This window comes from Mobula birostris, chromosome X (genome assembly GCF_030028105.1).
Source record: "Mobula birostris isolate sMobBir1 chromosome X, sMobBir1.hap1, whole genome shotgun sequence".
NCBI lineage: Eukaryota > Metazoa > Chordata > Chondrichthyes > Myliobatiformes > Myliobatidae > Mobula > Mobula birostris.
Genome location: NC_092402.1, coordinates 1,404,316 through 1,422,657, shown reverse-complemented (window position 1 = coordinate 1,422,657; position 18,342 = coordinate 1,404,316). Strand labels below are relative to the sequence as shown.

At 55.6% G+C, this 18,342-nt stretch overlaps 2 protein-coding genes across 2 annotated transcripts in view; both read left to right on the top strand.

Moving 5' to 3' along the window:
* Positions 1 to 17,562, top strand: part of cntnap1 (contactin associated protein 1) — a 108,260-nt gene extending 90,698 nt beyond the window's left edge. Inside the window, exons 16-23 of the mRNA XM_072249619.1 lie at positions 202 to 369; positions 750 to 968; positions 3,053 to 3,292; positions 7,873 to 8,100; positions 8,960 to 9,093; positions 9,687 to 9,780; positions 13,907 to 14,134; positions 17,417 to 17,562. Of these exons, the coding sequence (XP_072105720.1) occupies positions 202 to 369; positions 750 to 968; positions 3,053 to 3,292; positions 7,873 to 8,100; positions 8,960 to 9,093; positions 9,687 to 9,780; positions 13,907 to 14,134; positions 17,417 to 17,562 (1,457 nt within the window). The remainder of the gene's footprint in view (positions 1 to 201; positions 370 to 749; positions 969 to 3,052; positions 3,293 to 7,872; positions 8,101 to 8,959; positions 9,094 to 9,686; positions 9,781 to 13,906; positions 14,135 to 17,416) is intronic.
* Positions 17,563 to 17,767: 205 nt separating this feature from the next.
* psmc3ip (PSMC3 interacting protein) overlaps positions 17,768 to 18,342 on the top strand; it is a 53,051-nt gene continuing 52,476 nt past the window's right edge. The window contains exon 1 of the mRNA XM_072249618.1: positions 17,768 to 17,830. Coding sequence (XP_072105719.1) covers positions 17,768 to 17,830 — 63 coding nt within the window. The remainder of the gene's footprint in view (positions 17,831 to 18,342) is intronic.

Below are 18,342 nucleotides of genomic sequence, written 5' to 3'. Positions count from 1 at the left end.
GCCTCAGAGGGAACAGCACCAGATTCCAGGAAGGGGTAGAAGACGTAACTGACCCCAAGGTGAGTTAGATCCCGTGGCCGCATCTGGGGAGAGGTAGATTGTGTGAGCGCGCCCCAGGGTAGGATGACAGGATCCCGGGGCGGGAAGGAGAGACCGTGGCCTCGGTGGATTTTTCCGACTTAACCCGCACTTTCCCCGCAGGAGGGTCTTGGAATGGGGCCACGTTCATCGAGGGAAATTACATGGTGTTCCCGCCCTTCAACCCCGGACCCAGCGCTGACATCTCCCTTTACTTCAAAACCACCTCCAGCTACGGAGTCTTCCTGGCGAATTCCGGATACCGGGACTTCATCCGGCTGGAACTGAAATGTGAGCCCTGTGTGGTCAGGGAATCGGGGAACCGGCTGAGGTGGGAAGGGGGAGGGTGGGCGGGAAGCAGGGCACAATGAGTCGGGGGGGGGCGTTGGTCAGGGGAGGTGGGTGGGAGAAGGGGATTGGGGACGTGGGGTGCGGAGAGAGGTGAAGTGTCAGGGGATGGACCAGAGGAGGTCGAAGTCAAAGGGGAGGCGACGGGAGGAGACGGGGTGTGTGGGGGGCTGAAATCGGGCTGGGCTGGAAGACGGCAGGAGGTTTGGGAAGGGTGTCGGTGAGAGGCAGGGCGGGGGAGGGAAGCGGAACGGTGAGGCGGTTTGGGAGCTGATGCCTGACCTACATTCCCACCCTGCACACCCCAACCCGTTGGTTTTCAGCCGAGAAGGTAATCGCGTTCACCTTCAACGTGGGTGACGGGCCCCAGGAGCTGCAGGTCGAGGCCATGGTCCCGCTCAACGACGACACCTGGCACTACGTGGAGGCGGAGATCAACGTGAAGTTTGCCCGCTTGCGGCTCGACGAGCTGCCGTGGCGGGTGTTGGAGGCCCCGCCGCAGAGCTACGTTTCCCTCAGGCTCGACCGGCCGCTTTACGTGGGTGAGTTTTCAGACTTGCTGCGGCCACACCCCGGCAACCGGCGGGTGACCGGGGCTTGATCCTGGGACGCGGGTGCCCCGGAGACGTTCCCGTGGGACTCTGGTGCCCCGGAGGCGGTCGCGTGAGACGCGAGTTCCCCAAAGACGGTCGCGTGGGACGCGGGTTCCCCGGAGACGGTCGCGTGGGACGCGGGTTCCCCAAGACGGTCGCGTGGGACGCGGGTTCCCCGGAGACGGTCGCGTGGGACGCGGGTTCCCCAAAAATGATCGCGTGGGACGCGGATCCCCGGAGACGGTAACCAGGAGAGAAAATGTGAAAATCTGAGTTGCAAAGGGACATTTGCAGAACAACCTAAAGGTTAACTAGCAGGTCGAGTCAGTGGCGAGGAAGGCATATGCAATGGTAGCAACGGTAGGCTTATTCAGAAAGTCAGAAGGCATGGGATCCAGGGAAGTTTGGCCAGGTGGATTCAGAACTGGCTTGCCTGCAGAAGGCCGTGGTGGAGGGAGTACATTCGGATTGGAGGATTGTGACTAGTGGTGTCCCACAATGATCTGTTCTGGGACCTCCACGTTTCGTGATTTTTATTAACGACCTGGATGTGGGGGTAGAAGGGTGGGTTGGCAAGTTTGCAGACGACACAAAGGTTGGTGGTGTTGTAGATAGTGTAGAGGATTGTCAAAGATTGCACAGAGACATTGATAGGTTGCAGAAGTGGGCTGAGAAGTGGCAGATGGAGTTCAACCCGGAGAAGTGTGAGGTGGTACACTTTGGAAGGACAAACTCCAAGGCAGAGTACAAAGTAAATGGCAGGATACTTGGTAGTGTGGAGGAGCAGAGGGATCTTGGGGTACATGTCCACAGACCTCTAAAAGTTGCCTCACAGGTGGATAGGGTAGTTAAGAAAGCTTATGGGGTGTTAGCTTTCATAAGTCGAGGGATAGAGTTTAAGAGTCGCGATGTAATGATGCAGCTCTGTAAAACTCTGGTTAGGCCACACTTGGAGTACTGTGTCCAGTTCTGGTCACCTCACTATAGGAAGGTTGTGGAAGCATTGGAAAGGGTACAGAGGAGATTTACCAGGATGCTGCCTGGTTTAAAGAGTATGCATTATGATCAGAGATTAAGGGAGCTAGGGCTTTACTCTTTGGAGCGAAGGAGGATGAGAGGAGACATGATAGAGGTGTACAAGATAATAAGAGGAATAGATAGAGTGGATAGCCAGCGCCTCTTCCCCAGGGCACCACTGCTCAATACAAGAGGACATGGCTTTAAGGTAAGGGGTGGGAAGTTCAAGGGGGATATTAGAGGAAGGTTTTTTACTCAGAGAGTGGTTGGTGTGTGGAATGCACTGTCTGAGTCAGTGGTGGAGGCAGATACACTAGTGAAGTTTAAGAGACTGCTAGACAGGTATATGGAGGGATTTAAGATGGGGGGAGTTATATGGGAGGTATGGTTTAAGGGTCAGCACAACATTATGGGCTGAAGGGGCTGTACTGTTTTATGTTCTATTAATTTCAAGAGGTCTAGAACACAAGAGCAGGGAGGTGATGCTGAGGCGTTATAAGGCACTGGTGAGGTCTCAACCTGAGTATTGTGAGCAGTTTTGGGCTCCTTATCTAAGAAAAGATGTGCTGACATTGGGGAGGATCCAGAGATGGTTCACAAGGAGGTCCACCACCTCCCCTCAACCTATTCTCCATATCCCCTCTCATTTGAGTAACCAGACACGTTCCCCTCCCGCTCGGGACACCGGACTGTCTGTCCCTGTCTCTGTGACATTGAGAGGAGAAAGGAGTGCTGTTAGCCGTGTTGCTGTCCGTTCCTGTCTCAGTCCCCGTCCCCATCCCAGTTCCTGACACCGTCTCAGTCCCCGTCCCTGACCCCGTCCCCGACACCGTCCCCGTCCCCGATTCTGCGACACTGAGAGGAGACAGGAGTGCTGTTCGCCGTGTTGCTGTCAGTCCCCGTTCCAGTCCCCGTCCCCATCCCCGTCCCCCTCCCCGTCTCTGAGAAGAGACAGGATTGCTGCCAGCCGTGGTGCCATTGTTAACGCTCAGCTTGTGAGTCTGTTCCACCTCCAGGGGCGGCCGAGTACCGGCGGAGCGCGTTTTTCGGTTGCCTGCGGGGGCTGCGGATGAACGGCGAGATCCTGGACCTGGAGGCCAAAGCCCACCAGACGGAAGGGGCCAACCCGGGCTGCGTGGGGCGGTGCAGCGACCCCGGGATGCTGTGCCAGAACGGAGGGCGTTGCGTCGAGCGGTACAGCACGTACACGTGTGACTGCAACGCCAGCGCCTTCGATGGGCCTTACTGCAATAAAGGTAGCCGCCCGAGAGCGGGTGTGGGAGGGGGGTGGAGGCCTGTGAGCATGGGGGAGAGGGTGTGGGGGTTCTTCATGACGAGAAATGGGAAGGGTTCCAGGGCCGGAGGGGCAGTTCAGGACAAGAAAGGGCTGCGGGCAGTCTCCAGGACTGGTGGGTGTTGGGGGAGGGGCGATGGGGGTTGACCTTCGGGAGTATTTTCTTTCCCTGTGGATCCGGGAGAATAATTGAATCATATTCACACGGAGAGTGGTGGGTGGTTGTAACGCTCTGCCTAGGGCGGCGGAAGAGGGAGATAATCTGGCCCGTTTATGGAACATTAATGCGAAGGAAGTGGAAGGATATGGGCATGGCGTCGGCACAGGGGGTTAGTTTGGTGGACCATTTGGGTCAGCACAACATTGTGGGCCGAAGGGCCTGTTCCTGCGCTGTACTGGTCTACGTTCTACGTCCTAAACCCACCGAGCACCCAGGGGCGGCGGGGAAAAGGCAGGCAGTGGGACCTGCTCCTGGACTGGGAGAGTCATCCAGCGCAGAAAGAGGCCCTTCGGCCCAGATACTCCATTCTGACCGCAATCCTCATCCTGCCTAGTCCCACTCGCCCCTCATTTGATACCCAAGGTCGACTTCACTGTCATCTGCAAGCAAACGGAACAGAGTTCCTCCGGTCCACGGTGAGCCCACGCAATGTGCTTAACACACGCCAGCGTGTAAACCAAAATATTCCCATCAGCAGATCAATAACATATAATTCAAAATGCATGTTGTAAATAAGCAGTAAACAGATCGCTGTCTTGGTGACGGCGCTGGCAGGGTTCCTGAGGGAAGGAGCTGTTACCCAGTCTGGCAGTCCTAGTCCTGATGGCCCTGTATCTCCTTCCTGATGGTCAGAGAGATTGTGAGAATGGTGGTGGTGACGAGACCCCGGCGGTGACAGGGTATTCATTAGTCTCCCAGCCTGAGGGAAGGAGCTGTTACCCAGTCTGACAGTCCTAGTCCTGAGGCCCCTGTACCTCCTTCCTGATAGTGGTGGGTCAGAGAGATTGTGGGATGTGTGGTAGTGATGAGACCCCGGTGGTGACAGGGTATTCATTAGTCTCCCAGCCTGAGGGAAGGAGCTGTTACCCAGTCTGACAGTCCTAGTCCTGATGCCCCTGTATCTCCTTCCTGACGGTCGTGGGTCAGAGAGATTGTGGGGTGGGTGGTGGTGATGAGACCCCAGTGGTGACAGGGAATTCATTAATCTCCCAGCCTGAGGGAAGGAGCTGTTACCCAGTCTGACAGTCCTAGTCCTGATGCCCCTGTACCACCTCCCAGGTGGTGCTGAGTTACAGAGATTGTGAGATGGGCAGTAGGGATCCTGAACAATGCTTTGGGCTCCCCGTCTATGTTGCTTCTGGTAAGTGTCATAAATATCGGAGAGGGGGACCCCGGTGATCCTCTCGGCTGTACTTACTGAGATTATCGCTGGTGAAAATCAGCACCCCTCCCTCGTCCGTATCCCACATCCCTTCATTCCTCCACCCTCTGTTGGGCATTTCTGCCCAAAGAATTGCGCAGTCCCTGCTTCTGGTGTGCGGACACTGCTCACCGTCTGTGTGGAAGAGCTCCAGAGACTCAGACCACTTTACACAACGAGATTTCCGCTGTCTGTGGCCCTAAAGAAAGCAGCATCCATTATCAGGGACCCCCATCACCCCACCACCCAGGGGCATTCTCTCTTCTCACCGATGCCATCAGGAAGCTGGTACAGGACTCACACTACTAGGTTCAGGGACAGTTATTACCCCTCAACAATCAGGAAGGAGGTACAGGAGCCTCAGAACCCACATCACCAGGTTCAGGAACAGTTATTATCCCTCAGCCATCAGGAAGGAGGTACAGGAGCCTCAGGTCCCACACCACCAAGTTCAGGGACAGTTATTACCTCTCAACAATCAGGAAAGAGGTACAGGAGCCTCAGGACCCACACCACCAGGTTCAGAAACAGTTATTACCCCTCAACCATCAGGAAGGAGGTACAGGAGCCTCAGGACCCACAGCACCAGACTGAGGGACAGTTATTACCCCTCAACCATCAGGAAGGAGGTACAGGAGCCTCAGGACCCACAGCACCAGGTTCAGGAACACTTATTACCCCTCAACCATCAGGAAGGAGGTACAGGAGCCTCAGGACCCACACCACCATGTTCAGGAGCAATTATTACCCCTCAACCATCAGGAAAGAGGTACAGGAGCCTCAGGACCCACACCACCAGGTTCAGGAACAGTTATTACCCCTCAACCATCAGGAAGGAGGTACAGGAGCCTCAGAACCCACATCACCAGGTTCAGGAACAGTTATTACCCCTCAACCATCAGGAAGGAGGTGCAGGAGCCTCAGGTCCCACACCACCAGGTTCAGGAACAGTTATTACCCCTCAACCATCAGGAAGGAGGTACAGGTGCCTCAGGTCCCACACCACCATTTTCAATAACAGTTATTACCCTTCAACCATCAGGAAAGAGGTACAGGAGCCTCAGGACCCCCACCACCAGGTTCAGGAACCGTTATTACCCCTTAACCATCAGAAAGGAGGTACAGGAGCCTCAGGACCCGCACCACCAGGTTCAGGAACAGTTATTGCCCCCTCAACGATCAGGAAGGAGATGCAGGAGCCTCAGGTCCCACACCACCAGGTTCAGGAACAGTTATTACCCCTCAACCATCAGGAAGGAGGTACAGGAGCCTCAGGTCCCACACCACCAGGTTCAGGAACAGTTATTACCCCTCAACCATCAGGAAGGAGGTACAGGAGCCTCAGGACCCACAGCACCAGGTTCAGGAACAGTTATTACCCCCTCAACCATCAGGAAGGAGGTACAGAAGCCTCAGGACCCACACCACCAGGTTCAGGAACAGTTATTACCCCTCAACCATCAGGAAGGAGGTACAGGAGCCTCAGGTCCCACACCACCAGGTTCAGGAACAGTTATTAACCCTCAACCATCAGGAAGGAGGGGATAGCTTCACTCACCCCATCACTGAACTGTTCCCACAATCTATGGACTCACTTTCAGGGATTCTTCATCTGGTGTTCTGGATATTTACTGCTTTTTCTGTGTATTTGCTCAGTTTGCTCCCATTCATGTCTGTGTTTACGCGTCGCTCCTATCCCTAACGCAAACTCGACCTTGGACCGCTCGTTCCATCTACAACTTTTAAAAAAAAATCAAGTTGCCCCTCGAGTTCCTGTTAGATCTTTCTTCTCTCTTGTTCCTGATGTCCCCAAACCTGGGTGCAAGGACTGAGTGAATTCACCCACTCTACGCCCCCACCCCTCATGATCGAGCTGGACCCAGGTTGCAGGGAAAAAGCTTAATCTGGAACTTCGTATCACTGCTTAAAGTTAAAACAGTGATAAGGGTGGTGAATTTTTGGGACTCTCTTCGTCAAACGGCAATGGAGCAATCAGACCATAAGACATAGGAGCAGAATTAGGCCATTCAGCCCGTCGAGTCTGCTCCGCCATTTCATCATGGCTGATCCCGGATCCCACTCAACCCCATACACCTGCTTTCTCACCATATCCTGTGAGGAAACGACCTACGTTCACCTTAAGTATACCCAAGGAATTGGCATCCACTGCAGTCTGTAGCACAGCATTCCACAGATTGACTTATAGGTGGCTGTTAGTCCCATGAGACCATGGATTTGCGCCTTGGAAGGTTTCCAGGGCAGGAAGACCGGCAGTTGCCCATGCTGCAAGTCTCCCCTCTCCACGACACCGATGTTGTCCAAGGACAGGGCATTAGGACCTATACAGCTTGGCACCGGTGTCGTCGCAGAGCAATGTGTGGTTAAGTGCCTTGCTCAAGGACACAACACGCTGCCTCAGCCGAGGCTCGAACTCACGGCCTTCAGATCTCTAGACCGACGCCTTAACCACTAGGCCACACGCCACACTCACTGGCTAAATCCAGTCCTCGGTTCTGAGGCTGTGCTCTCTAGTTTTTGATACCCCCACCACAGGAACATCCTCTCCACATCCACCTCTTCCAGTCCTTTCAATATTCGGTGGGTTTCAATGAGATTCCACCCCGCTCCCACCCCCCGCACCATCCCCAGCATCCATCTAAATTCCAGTGAGTACAGGCCCAAAGCTGCCAAACGCTCCCTTCATTCCCAGAATAATTGTAAGGCAGAAATGGCGAGTTCATGAAAAGCTCCGAGTTGAAAGGCGCGGGCCCACATGGGCTGAACGGCCGGCTAACGCCCCCTGGATAGGAGCCGAGTGGCTGGTTGGGTCCCTCTGGCCAAGGGCCGAACTGCCGGCTGATAGCCCTGGGGATAGCCGGCCTATAGTTCCTGCGCAGGGAACGAGTTACTGGCTGACGCCCTGGGGAATGGGCCGTACGGCTGGCTGCTGCCCCTGAGGGCCGAATGGCCGGCTGCTCTCCCTGGCGAAGGGCCGAGTGGCCGGTTTCTGCGCTTGCGCCGGGCAGGAGAGCCCGGTTGTTCGAGTTAGGACGAGGTCCCGCCGGTTGCCGCGCCTGTGTCAGGGGGAATCGCTGCTGACAGAGAACTTATCTCCCTGCAGTTATCGGCGGATACTTTGAGCCCGGCACCTACATCCGGTACAGCTTCCAAACGGCGTTCACGACCGCGGTGAGGGAGTTCGCCAACATGATGCTCCCGTTCACTCCCTGGTTTAACTCGACCAGCGAGGAGATCGTGTTCAGTTTCAAAACGTCCGAGCCGCCGAGCGTCCTGCTGTACGTCAGCACCTTCACCAGAGATTACATGGCCGTTATCATTAAACACGACGGTGCGTGCGAGGAGACAGTCCGGCGAAGATGCTCTCGTCCGCCCCCTTCCCACCGGCAGTCCCGCGTTACCCTGTCTTCCCCACCCCAGCCCCGCGTTACCCTGTCTTCCCCACCCCCAGCCCCACACCCTCTCTTCCCCACCCCCTTACCCTCTCTTCCCCACCTCCAGCCCTGCGTTACCCTCTCTTCCTCACCTCCAGCCCCACGTTACCCTCTTTTCCCCACCCCAGCCCCGCGTTACCCTCTCTTCCCCACTCCCAGCCCCGCGTTACCCTGTCTTCCCCACTCCCTCCCACTCCCAGTTCTGCGTTACCCTCTCTTCCCCACCCCAGCCCCACGTAACCTTGTCTTCCCCACCCCCTCCCAGCCTCGCGTTACTCTGTCATTCCCACCCCCAGCCCCGCGTAACCCTGTCTTCCCCACCTCCTCCCAGCCCCGCGTTACTCTGTCTTCCCCACTCCCTCCCACGCACCAGCCCCACGTTATGTTGTCTTCCCCACCCCCAGCCCCGCTTTACCCTGTCTTCCCCACCCCCTCAATCCGTATCGAGCTGACCCATCCCTCCTTCTCGGTCCTGCCCAAAGCGCCTTGATTTCCCGGCCTTGGGGGTGGGGAGGGGTTCGAGGTGACATTTTCTCAGGGCGGGGGGAGGAGGTAAATTGACCGGTTCCCGAGAGGGTAGATATGGGAGGGATGAGGTGGTCTGTTCCCGGGACGGGGCGCGGGCAAGGTGACCGATTGAGGGGTGGAGGTAGTCTGAGGAGACAGTTCCCGGTGTGGGTGGGGGTTTGGGGTGTGACGTGACCAGGACCCGGGCTGGAGGGGAGATCGGTGAGTGATTCCGGCGTCCCTCCACAGGCAGCCTGGAGCTCCGCTACCAGCTGGGATCGTTCGCCAACCCCTACACCAGGACCCTGGTCCGTGACAACGTGGCGGACGGCAGAGCTCACCGGGTCAACATCACGAGGAAAGACCGGGAGATCTACACACAGGTACCCGTCTCGGGGTGGACCGGTGCAGTGCTGGCGATAACACACACACACACACACACACACACACAATCTCTCTCTCACACACACACTCAGTCACTCTCTCTCACACACACACACATACACTCAGACACACACAGTCTCACATACACACACAGGAACACACACATACACACACACACAAACACACACACTCTCTCTTTCTGTCTCGCTCTCTCACACACACACACTCGATTTCTCACACACACATCAGACACACAGTCTCACATACACACACAGGAACACACACACACACACACACACTCTCTCTCTCTCTCACACACTCGCTTTCTCACACTCACACACATCAGACATACACAGTCTCACATACACACACAGGAACACACACACACACACAATCTCACACCCTCTCTCTCTCTCTCTCTCACACACACACACACACACACACACACACACACACACAAACACACACTCTCTCACACACTCACTCTCTCTCTCTCTCTCTCTCTCTCTCACTCACACACACACACACACACACACAGCCACTCGCGCATGCTCGGACGGGTGAACTCTCTGCTGCTGTTTCTCCGCTGCAGGTGGACGAGGAACCGGTGATGTGGGAACGAATCTCTCTGTGGGGCGACAAGAACTTTGACTCCCCCAAGTCCCTGTTTCTGGGCCGTGTGATAGGTGAGCTCTTCGCCTTCCCCCGGAGGTACTGAGCGAGACTGTGAAAGGGGCAGGGCTGGGGGAGAACCACGCTGGGGGACGGAGAGTGGCGTCTGAACTCCCGGAGAATAGTCGATATATTTCGGAAATTAACCCTGAGGAACTGTGACGAGGACGGGAAGCTGTAGGAGAGACGTGTCTCATTTTTGACGGAGAACTGCGGCAGTTCTCTTCGCGGAGGAAGTCTGTTATGCCGATTTTTTTTTGGGGGGGGGGAGAGTTTTGCGGCGGCTGCTTGGCTGTCGCTCGGATTACGGACTGGGAAGGCCAGCGATGGAGTGTCATCGCACACACCTCCCTGCCCGTCTGGAGGCGACCCCCACCCCCTCTCTCTTCTCGGTACCGCTCTCCGGAAGATTGGCAATTGTGGCGGCGGTTCGGTTTCCAACCGCACGGGGCTTTAACGCGGCGGGACCCAGTTCCTCCGCCTGAGCCGTAGGTCTCCAACAGCGACACCACCTTTCAGACTGGTAACTTTAAAAACAAACGCGCTGCAGTGCGGTATTCCTGCACCCCTGAGCACAGCGGAGAAGTTGGCTACTATGGCTGCAGCTGAGGGCGTTATTGAGATTGGCAAAGTGCACCTAAATCCCCCTTTCTACTTCTGGTCCACCAGAGAGTGCGGGGAGGGGAGGGGAGGGGAGGGGAGTGGGAGGTAAAAGTGGAAGAGTTCTTCGTGTCGGTAGAGCCCTAAAGGATCGCTCGATCGCTAACTTCACCAGGTTAATTCCCGGGATGGCGGGACTGTCATATGTTGAAAGATTGGAGCGACTGGGCTTGTATACTCTGGAATTTAGGAGGCTGAGAGGGGATCTTATTGAAACATATAAGATTATTAAGGAATTGGACACGCTGGAGGCAGGAAGCATGTTCCCGCTGACGGGTGAGTCCAGAACCAGAGGCCACAGTTTAAGAATTAGGGGTAGGCCATTTAGAACGGAGTTGAGGAAAAACTTTTTCACCCAGGGAGTGGTGGATATATGGAATGCTCTGCCCCAAAAGGCTGTGGAGGCCAAGTCTCTGGATGCTTTCAAGAAAGAGATGGATAGAGCTCTTAAAGATAGCGGAATCAAAGGTTATGGGGATAAGGCAGGAACGGGATACTGATTGTGGATGATCAGCCGTGATCACAGTGAATGGCGGTGCTGGCTCGAAGGGCCGAATGGCCCACTCCTGCACCTATTGTCTATTGTAACTTCACCATGGTGGTACAGGGGATGCCTGGTGTGCGCGGAGCTTAACCCTTTGATTACCCGGGCGGGGTCTGCCTGTTGACAAGGCAAAAGCCGGTCGCCGGAGGATGGCCGACGCCGGGTCTCCCTCCGTCTGTTCTGGGATTCCTGGAGGGGAGGGAGGAAGGCGTTTCCCCTCCCCGAGGCTTTGGTGGGACGTCTGTAGAGCAAAGCTCAGGTCCGACTCTCTTGCAGGGAACACGCGCGACAAGCGGCTGGAGGCCTGGAGTCTCAGCGGACCCCAACCTCAGGAGATCGGCTCCTTGGCAGAACTACCGGGGGGGGGGGGGAGAAGGAAGCGCCGAGCGACCTCGGCTCGAGGGGGGTCCCGAGGTGCTTGCGTGCGGTCAGGGGGTGCAGCCGTTAAGAGATCGGGACCGCGCTTCACCCTCCTTTTACCCTCTGGAGAAACGGAGGGGGCGAGCGCGGGCAACTTGTGGAGCCGCTGGTAGAGGATGGCTTCCCCGCCGCTGATCCGCCGAGAATCGCTCGTGGAGTTCGCTCATTTCAGGCGACCCTGTTCTCGCCGGACCCGCCAAGTGGGGAGACGCCGGGGGGCGGGGTGGAGGGTGCTCTGTGGGAGGATCCGGACTCTCCCCTACCGCTGGAGGAACTGACCAGCGTCCTGAATCAACTGCGGGGAGGCAAGTCCCCGGGGGTTGGGCGGGTTGACTGCGGAATTCTTCCGGGGCCTAGTGGGTGCTGCTTACAACCAGGAGACTGGGCGACAGGTGAGATACCCCTCTGTTGGTGGAGGGCGGCGGCCGTCCCGCTGCCGAAGAAGGGAGATCTTTGCCGCCTGGGGACTGGGCGCCAGGTCTCCTGCGCACCGAATCTTTGCTAATCGCCTGGGCTCCGTGCTGTCCCAAACGATCCGCCCAGACCGGTCCCAGGACGATCCATTCGGAACGATATCCACCTCGTCCGGGACCTGATGCATCTGCCCCGCGAGGCTGACCGTCCAGTCGCCTTTCTCTCTCTCTGTCGATCGGGGTGGATCACGAATCGGCTGGCCTTTGCAGTGGGGCCGGATTTTGTCACCCGTGTCCGGCTGTTGTACGCTGCCGCGGATCAGGGTCAGTGGATCTTTGCTGCCCTTTGGCTTTGGGGGGTGGGGGTGGGGGAGGCGAGTGCGTCGGGGCTACCCCATGTCGGGGCAATTGTACGCAGTCTGCTTAGAGCCTTTCGGGAGCGGTTAACAGGTGTGATTCCAAGCGAGCCGGACATGAGAGTAGTCCTTCCGGTTTACGACGGCGTTGTCCTCCTTGTGGTCACCGAACTTGTTGACCTACAGAGGATGCGGGACTCCCCGTGGGTCTGCTCAGCCGCATCCTCTGCCAGGGTCAACTGGAGAGAGTGGACTGGTCTTTTAGTGGGTCGGGGGGGGGTGGGTGGGCTCTATCCGAGGAGCCAAGACCACTGGCGTGGAGCACCGAGCGTCTCCCCTACCTGGGAGGTCTACCTCGGTTCCGCTGTGGAGACTCGATCGGGATCCAGAGACGAAAGGCTCTGCCCCGCTGGGGGCGCCGTTCGGGGCTGTTCCGCGCCGTGTCGTGAACAGGGGGAAGGTCATCCTGGTGGGCTTGCTCCTGGGGCCGGCCAAGGCGGCCATTCGCGGGTGCAGGCCGTGGGGCTGTCGAGGGCTCTGCCCTTCCTCCTGAGCCATATCCTTGCCAGGATGTCGTTGGAGAGGGAGCGTACGACTACAGCGGGGGATATCCACGGAACTTAGTGCATTGCAGATGGTAATAACACTATTTTAATTTGATTCCACTAACTATTGTAACTCCCCCAACTTTTGTATGTCTATTGTATTTGAAAAAAAAAGTTTTAGTCATAGTCATACTTTATTGATCCTGGGGGAAATTGGTTTTTGTCACAGTTGCACCATAATCAATGAATAGTAATAAACCATAAATAGTTAAATAGTAAAAAGTAAATTATGCCAGGAAATAAGTCCGGGACCAGCCTATTGGCTCAGGGTGTCTGACCCTCCAAGGGAGGAGTTGTAAAGTTTGATGACCACAGGCAGGAATGACTTCCTATGACGCTCTGTGCTGCATCTCGGTGGAATGAGTCTCTGGCTGAATATACTCCTGTGCCCAACCAGTCCATTATGCAGTGGATGGGAGACATTGTCCAAGATGGCATGCAACCTGGACAGCATCCTCTTTTCAGACACCACCGTGAGAGAGTCCAGTTCCATCCCCACAACATCACTGGCTTTACGAATGAGTTTGTTGATTCTGTTGGTGTCTGCTACCCTCAGCCTGCTGCCCCAGCACACAACAGCAAACATGATCGCACTGGCCACCACAGACTCGTAGAACATCCTCAGCATCGTCCGGCAGATGTTAAAGGACCTCAGTCTCCTCAGGAAATAGAGACGGGTCTGACCCTTCTTGTAGACAGCCTCAGTGTTCTTTGACCAGTCCAGTTTATTGTCAATTCGTATCCCCAGGTATTTGTAATCCTCCACCATGTCCACACTGACCCCCTCGATGGAAACAGGGGTCACCGGTACCTTAGCTCTCCTCAGGTCTACCACCAGCTCCTTGGTCTTTTTCACATTAAGCTGCAGATAATTCTGTTCACACCATGTGACAAAGTTTCCTACCGTAGCCCTGTACTCAGCCTCATCTCCCTTGCTGATGCATCCAACTATGGCAGAGTTTGTACGTTTGTTGAAAAATTGGGGCGGTGGGGGTTGGGGGGGTGTCACTGAGGGAGGATCATACGGTGAGTGGGTCGCTATCTCCCGATTAAATACAGTTTTTGGAGTTTTTGGAGACTGGCGGCTATTTTCGGGGTGAGTGTCCGAGACGGTCTGAAATTGCTGCTGGTTCCCCGCACAGAGGTCGGCGTTCTGGACCCGGAGATCCAGCGCTTCAACACGCCAGGGTTCACCGGCTGTCTGGCCGGGGTCAGCTTCAACGGCATTGTCCCGCTGAAAGCCGCTCTGAGGACGGACACCAACCAGTCGGTGGTGGTCCAGGGAGACCTGGTGGAGTCCAACTGCGGGGCCATCCCCATCGTGCTCTCGGACGTCCTGTTGGCAGATGACCCGTGGGCGCTGCAGCCCGGTACGGTGACGGGGCGTGGGAGTGCGGGGGTCGAGAAGCGATGGGGCGGTGGGGGGGGGGGGGGAGAGAGAGGGGGGGTGCAGGGGGAGGAATGAGGGGAAGTGTGTGGAGGAGCGTGGGGATAGGGCGAGAGGGTAGGGACCGGGTAATGAGTATGGGGATGTCGGGAATCGGTGGCGAATGGAAACAGTGAGGGTATTGATGGGGGCGTGACGGAGATGGGGAGGGAGGGGATGGGGGAGGTCGTGGTGAAGTTGCGGGGTGGAAAAGTGAGGGATGGGGGAAGGGGAGTCAGGGTGGGGATGTTGGACTGATGGGGTGGTGGGGTGAGGATGGACGGTGGGGACAGGAAGAGTGAAGATGGGGAAAGGGGAGTGAAGGTGGAAACAAAGGGATTGATGGTGAGGAGGGGAGTGAAGATAGAGAGTGAGGGTGGGGACGAGGGGACTGACGGTGGACGGTAGGGATGGGTAGAGTGAAGATGGGGGAAGGGGGTGAGGGAGGGGATGAGGGGACTGACGGAGGGGGAGTGAGAGTGGACGGTGTGGATGGGGGAAAGGGAGTCAGGGTGGGGATGGTAGACTTAATGGGGGAGAGTGAGGGTGGACGGTGGGGAAGTGAAGAGTGGAAGATGCGAAAAGGGGAGTCAGGGTGGAGACGAGGGGACTGATGGTGGGGAAGGGGAGTAAGGGTGGACGGTGGGGTGGGGAAAGGGAAGTCAGGGTGGGGATGGTAGACTGATGGGGTGGTGGGGTGAGGATGGACGGTGGGGAAGGGGAGAATGAAGATGGGGAAAGGGGAGGGAGGGTGGGGATGAGGGGAGTGAAGATGAGGATGGGGATGAGGGGACTGACGTTGGGGAGGGGGAGTGAGGGTGGACGATGGGTACGGGAAGTGTGAAGATGGGGAAAGGGGAGTGAGGGGTGGGGTGGGGAGGGGGAGTGTAGATAGAGAGTGGGGGCGAGGTGACTGATGGTAGGGAGGGGGAGTGAAGATAGAGGGTGGGGACGAGGGGACTGGTGGTGGGGAGGGGGAGTGAAGATAGAGGGTGGGGACGAGGCGACTGATGGTAGGGAGGGGGAGTGAAGATAGAAGGTGGGGACGAGCACTGATGGTGGGGAGGGGGAGTGAGGGTGGACGGTGGGGACGGGAAGAGTGAAGATGGGGAGGGGAATGAGGGTGGGGATGAGGGATCTGACGGTGGGGAGGGGGTGTGATAGAGAATGAGGGTGTGGGTGGGAGGAATGAGGTTGGAGGCTGTGGTCGAAGGGAGTGAGGCTGGGGAAGTGCGAGGCTGCGTTGGGACAGGGGTCTGAGGGTTGATTGGGGAGTAAGGATAATAGTGGGATGTAAGAGTGAGGGTGTAAGGTGGGGATAAGGGAGTGAGGGTGGAGGATGGGGGCCGGAGGAGTGAGGGGAAGGGTCGGATTAGGGAGTGAGGTTGGGGATGGGGCAGTGAGGGTGGAAGGTGGGGTAGGGGGTGAAGGTGAGGACGGGGAGATGAGGGAGGAGTGAGGTGTAAGCTGGTGAAGGGGAGGATGGAAATGGAAGGAGGGAGGAGAAGGTGGGGGACGGGGACTGTGTGGGAGGGGGGATTAAGCTGGTGGGAATGCGGGTGGAGAGTGGGGCCGGGCACTGAGAGTGCTGACAGGGGAGTGAAGAATGGGGAGAAAGTCATGACTGAGAAATGTATTCAGGTGGAAGTTGGAATGGAGAGTTTAGAAGGAGAAAGGGTGGGAGAGTGCGGGAAGGTGTGGGCAGGACGGGGGAAGGAACAGATAGAGCGGCAGAGGGCGGGGGGGAGGGGAGGACAGTGCGAGGGAGGGAGTGGAGGGGATGTCAGTACGACGAGAGATGGTGGGAGCTGAAGGCTGCTGGGTATTGATGGCTGTTCAGAGGAGATAGGTGTAAATAGATGTAATCGGTGATGATGCGTAATGGGTGTTGAAGTTAATGGGTGACGGGTGTTGATGCATGTTTGTGGGTAATGGGTGTTTATGTTAATGGATGATGGGTGTTGATGGATGTTTATGGGTGATGGTTGTTGATGGGTGACGGGTGTTGATGGGTGTTAATAGGAGATGGGTGTTGATAAATGTTAATGGATGACGTTTGTTGATAGATGTTAATAGGAGATGGGTGTTCATAGATGTTAATGGGTGACGTTTGTTGATGTTAATGGGTGATGGGTGTTGATGGATGTCAATGTGTGATGGGTGTTGATGGATGTTAATGTGTGACGGGTGTTGATGGATGTTAAAGGATGACGGGTGTTGATGTTAATGGGTGATCAGTGTTGATGTTAATGGTTGACGGGTGTTGATGTTAATGTTAGACGGGTGTTGATGGATGTTAGACGGGTGTTGATGGATGTTAATGGGTGACGGGTGTTGATGTTAATGGTTGACGGATGTTAATGGATGACGGGTGTTGATATTAATGGATGACGGGTGTTGATGTTAATGTGTGACGGGTGTTGATGGATGTTAGACGGGTGTTGACGGATGTTAACGGATGACGGGTGTTGATATTAATGGGTGACGGGTGTTGATGTTAATGGGTGACGGGTGTTGATGGATGTTAGACGGGTGTTGACAGATGTTAATGGATGACGGGCGTTGATGTTAATGGATGACGGGTGTTGACGTTAATGTTTGACGGGTGTTGATGGATGTTAATGGTTGACGGGTGTTGATGGATGTTAATGGTTGACGGGTGTTGATGGATGTTAATAGATGACGGGTGTTGATGTTAATGTGTGACGGGTGTTGATGGATGTTAATGGATGACGGGTGTTGATGTTAGTGGATGACGGGTGATGATGGATGTTAATGGCTGACGTTTGTTGATGTTAATGGGTGACGGGTGTTGATGGATGTTAATGTGTGATGGGTGTTGATGTTAATGTGTGACGGGTGTTGATGGATGTTAGACGGGTGTTGATGGATGTTAGTGGATGACGGGTGATGATGTTAGTGGATGACGGGTGATGATGTTAATGGATGACGGGTGTTGATGTTAATGTGTGACGGGTGTTGATGGATGTTAATGGATGACGGGTGTTGATGTTAACGGGTGATGGGTGTTGGGGTTATGAGTATTGAGGTATGTGTGTGACGGTGATGGGAGTTGGGGGTGATGGGTGTTGTAGGGGTGACGGGTGTTGGGTGGTGATGGGTGTTTTTGGTGATTTGTATTTAGGGTGATGGTTGATGAGGTATGACAGCTGTTGAGATACGTTGTGTGTGAACAGACTTTGATGTGATTCCCCCTGCTTTGCAGATACCCCATTTTTCGAATCCGACTCTCTGACCGGGGCTGTTATTGGCGGTGAGTGTGTGATGGGAGCAGTGTGGGACTGGGTTAGAGACGTCGTAGGACGGACTCCCAATGCTTTAAGAGATTTAATAGGAGTTAATGTGTCTTAGAGAGAATGGGGACTTCTCCCGGGACCTCAACGAGGACTGAATTGTAATCCAAGGCAATATTGCGAGGAAGTGACCCTGTTGTACCGGAATGAATGGTAATGGCCACTCTGAGCCTACTGGGATTTCGGAAATTGGATTGTATCACTAGGGTTTCAAGTCCGGGACTGTATCCCTGGGGTTTCAGCGACCAGGTTATATCAATGGGATGTCGGATACTGGATTTTGTCGCTGGGATTTCAAGTCCTCGACTCGATCACAGGGGTTTCAGGTACCGGACTGTCTCATTGGGATTCCAGGGTCTGGACTGCGTTATTGGGGTTTCAGGTCCCAGACTGTCTCATTAGGATTTTGGGGACTGGGTTTCGGGTACCAGACTGTCTCATTGGGATTTCGGGTACCCGACTCTATCACTGAGGTTTCGGGTACCAGACTGTCTCACTGGGATTTCGAGGACTGGACTGGGTTACTGGGGTTTCAGGTACTGGACTCTATCACTGGGGTCTTGGGTACCAGGTTATATATTTCGGGTACTAAACTATATCACTGGGATTCCGAGTACTGGACTCTGTTACTGGGGATTTTGGGTCCCCGATTGTTTAACTGGGGTTTCGGGTGCCAGATTCTAGGTCTGAGGTTGTGGGTATTAATGGGATTTCGGACAGTAAACTGTATAACCGGGATTTTGGGGACCGGACTGTGTCTGGGGTTTCGGTGGGAATGAAGTGCTGCCGTGCCTTGTCGGACTTGTTGAGATTGGGGCTGTTTGCTGTGGAAATTGCC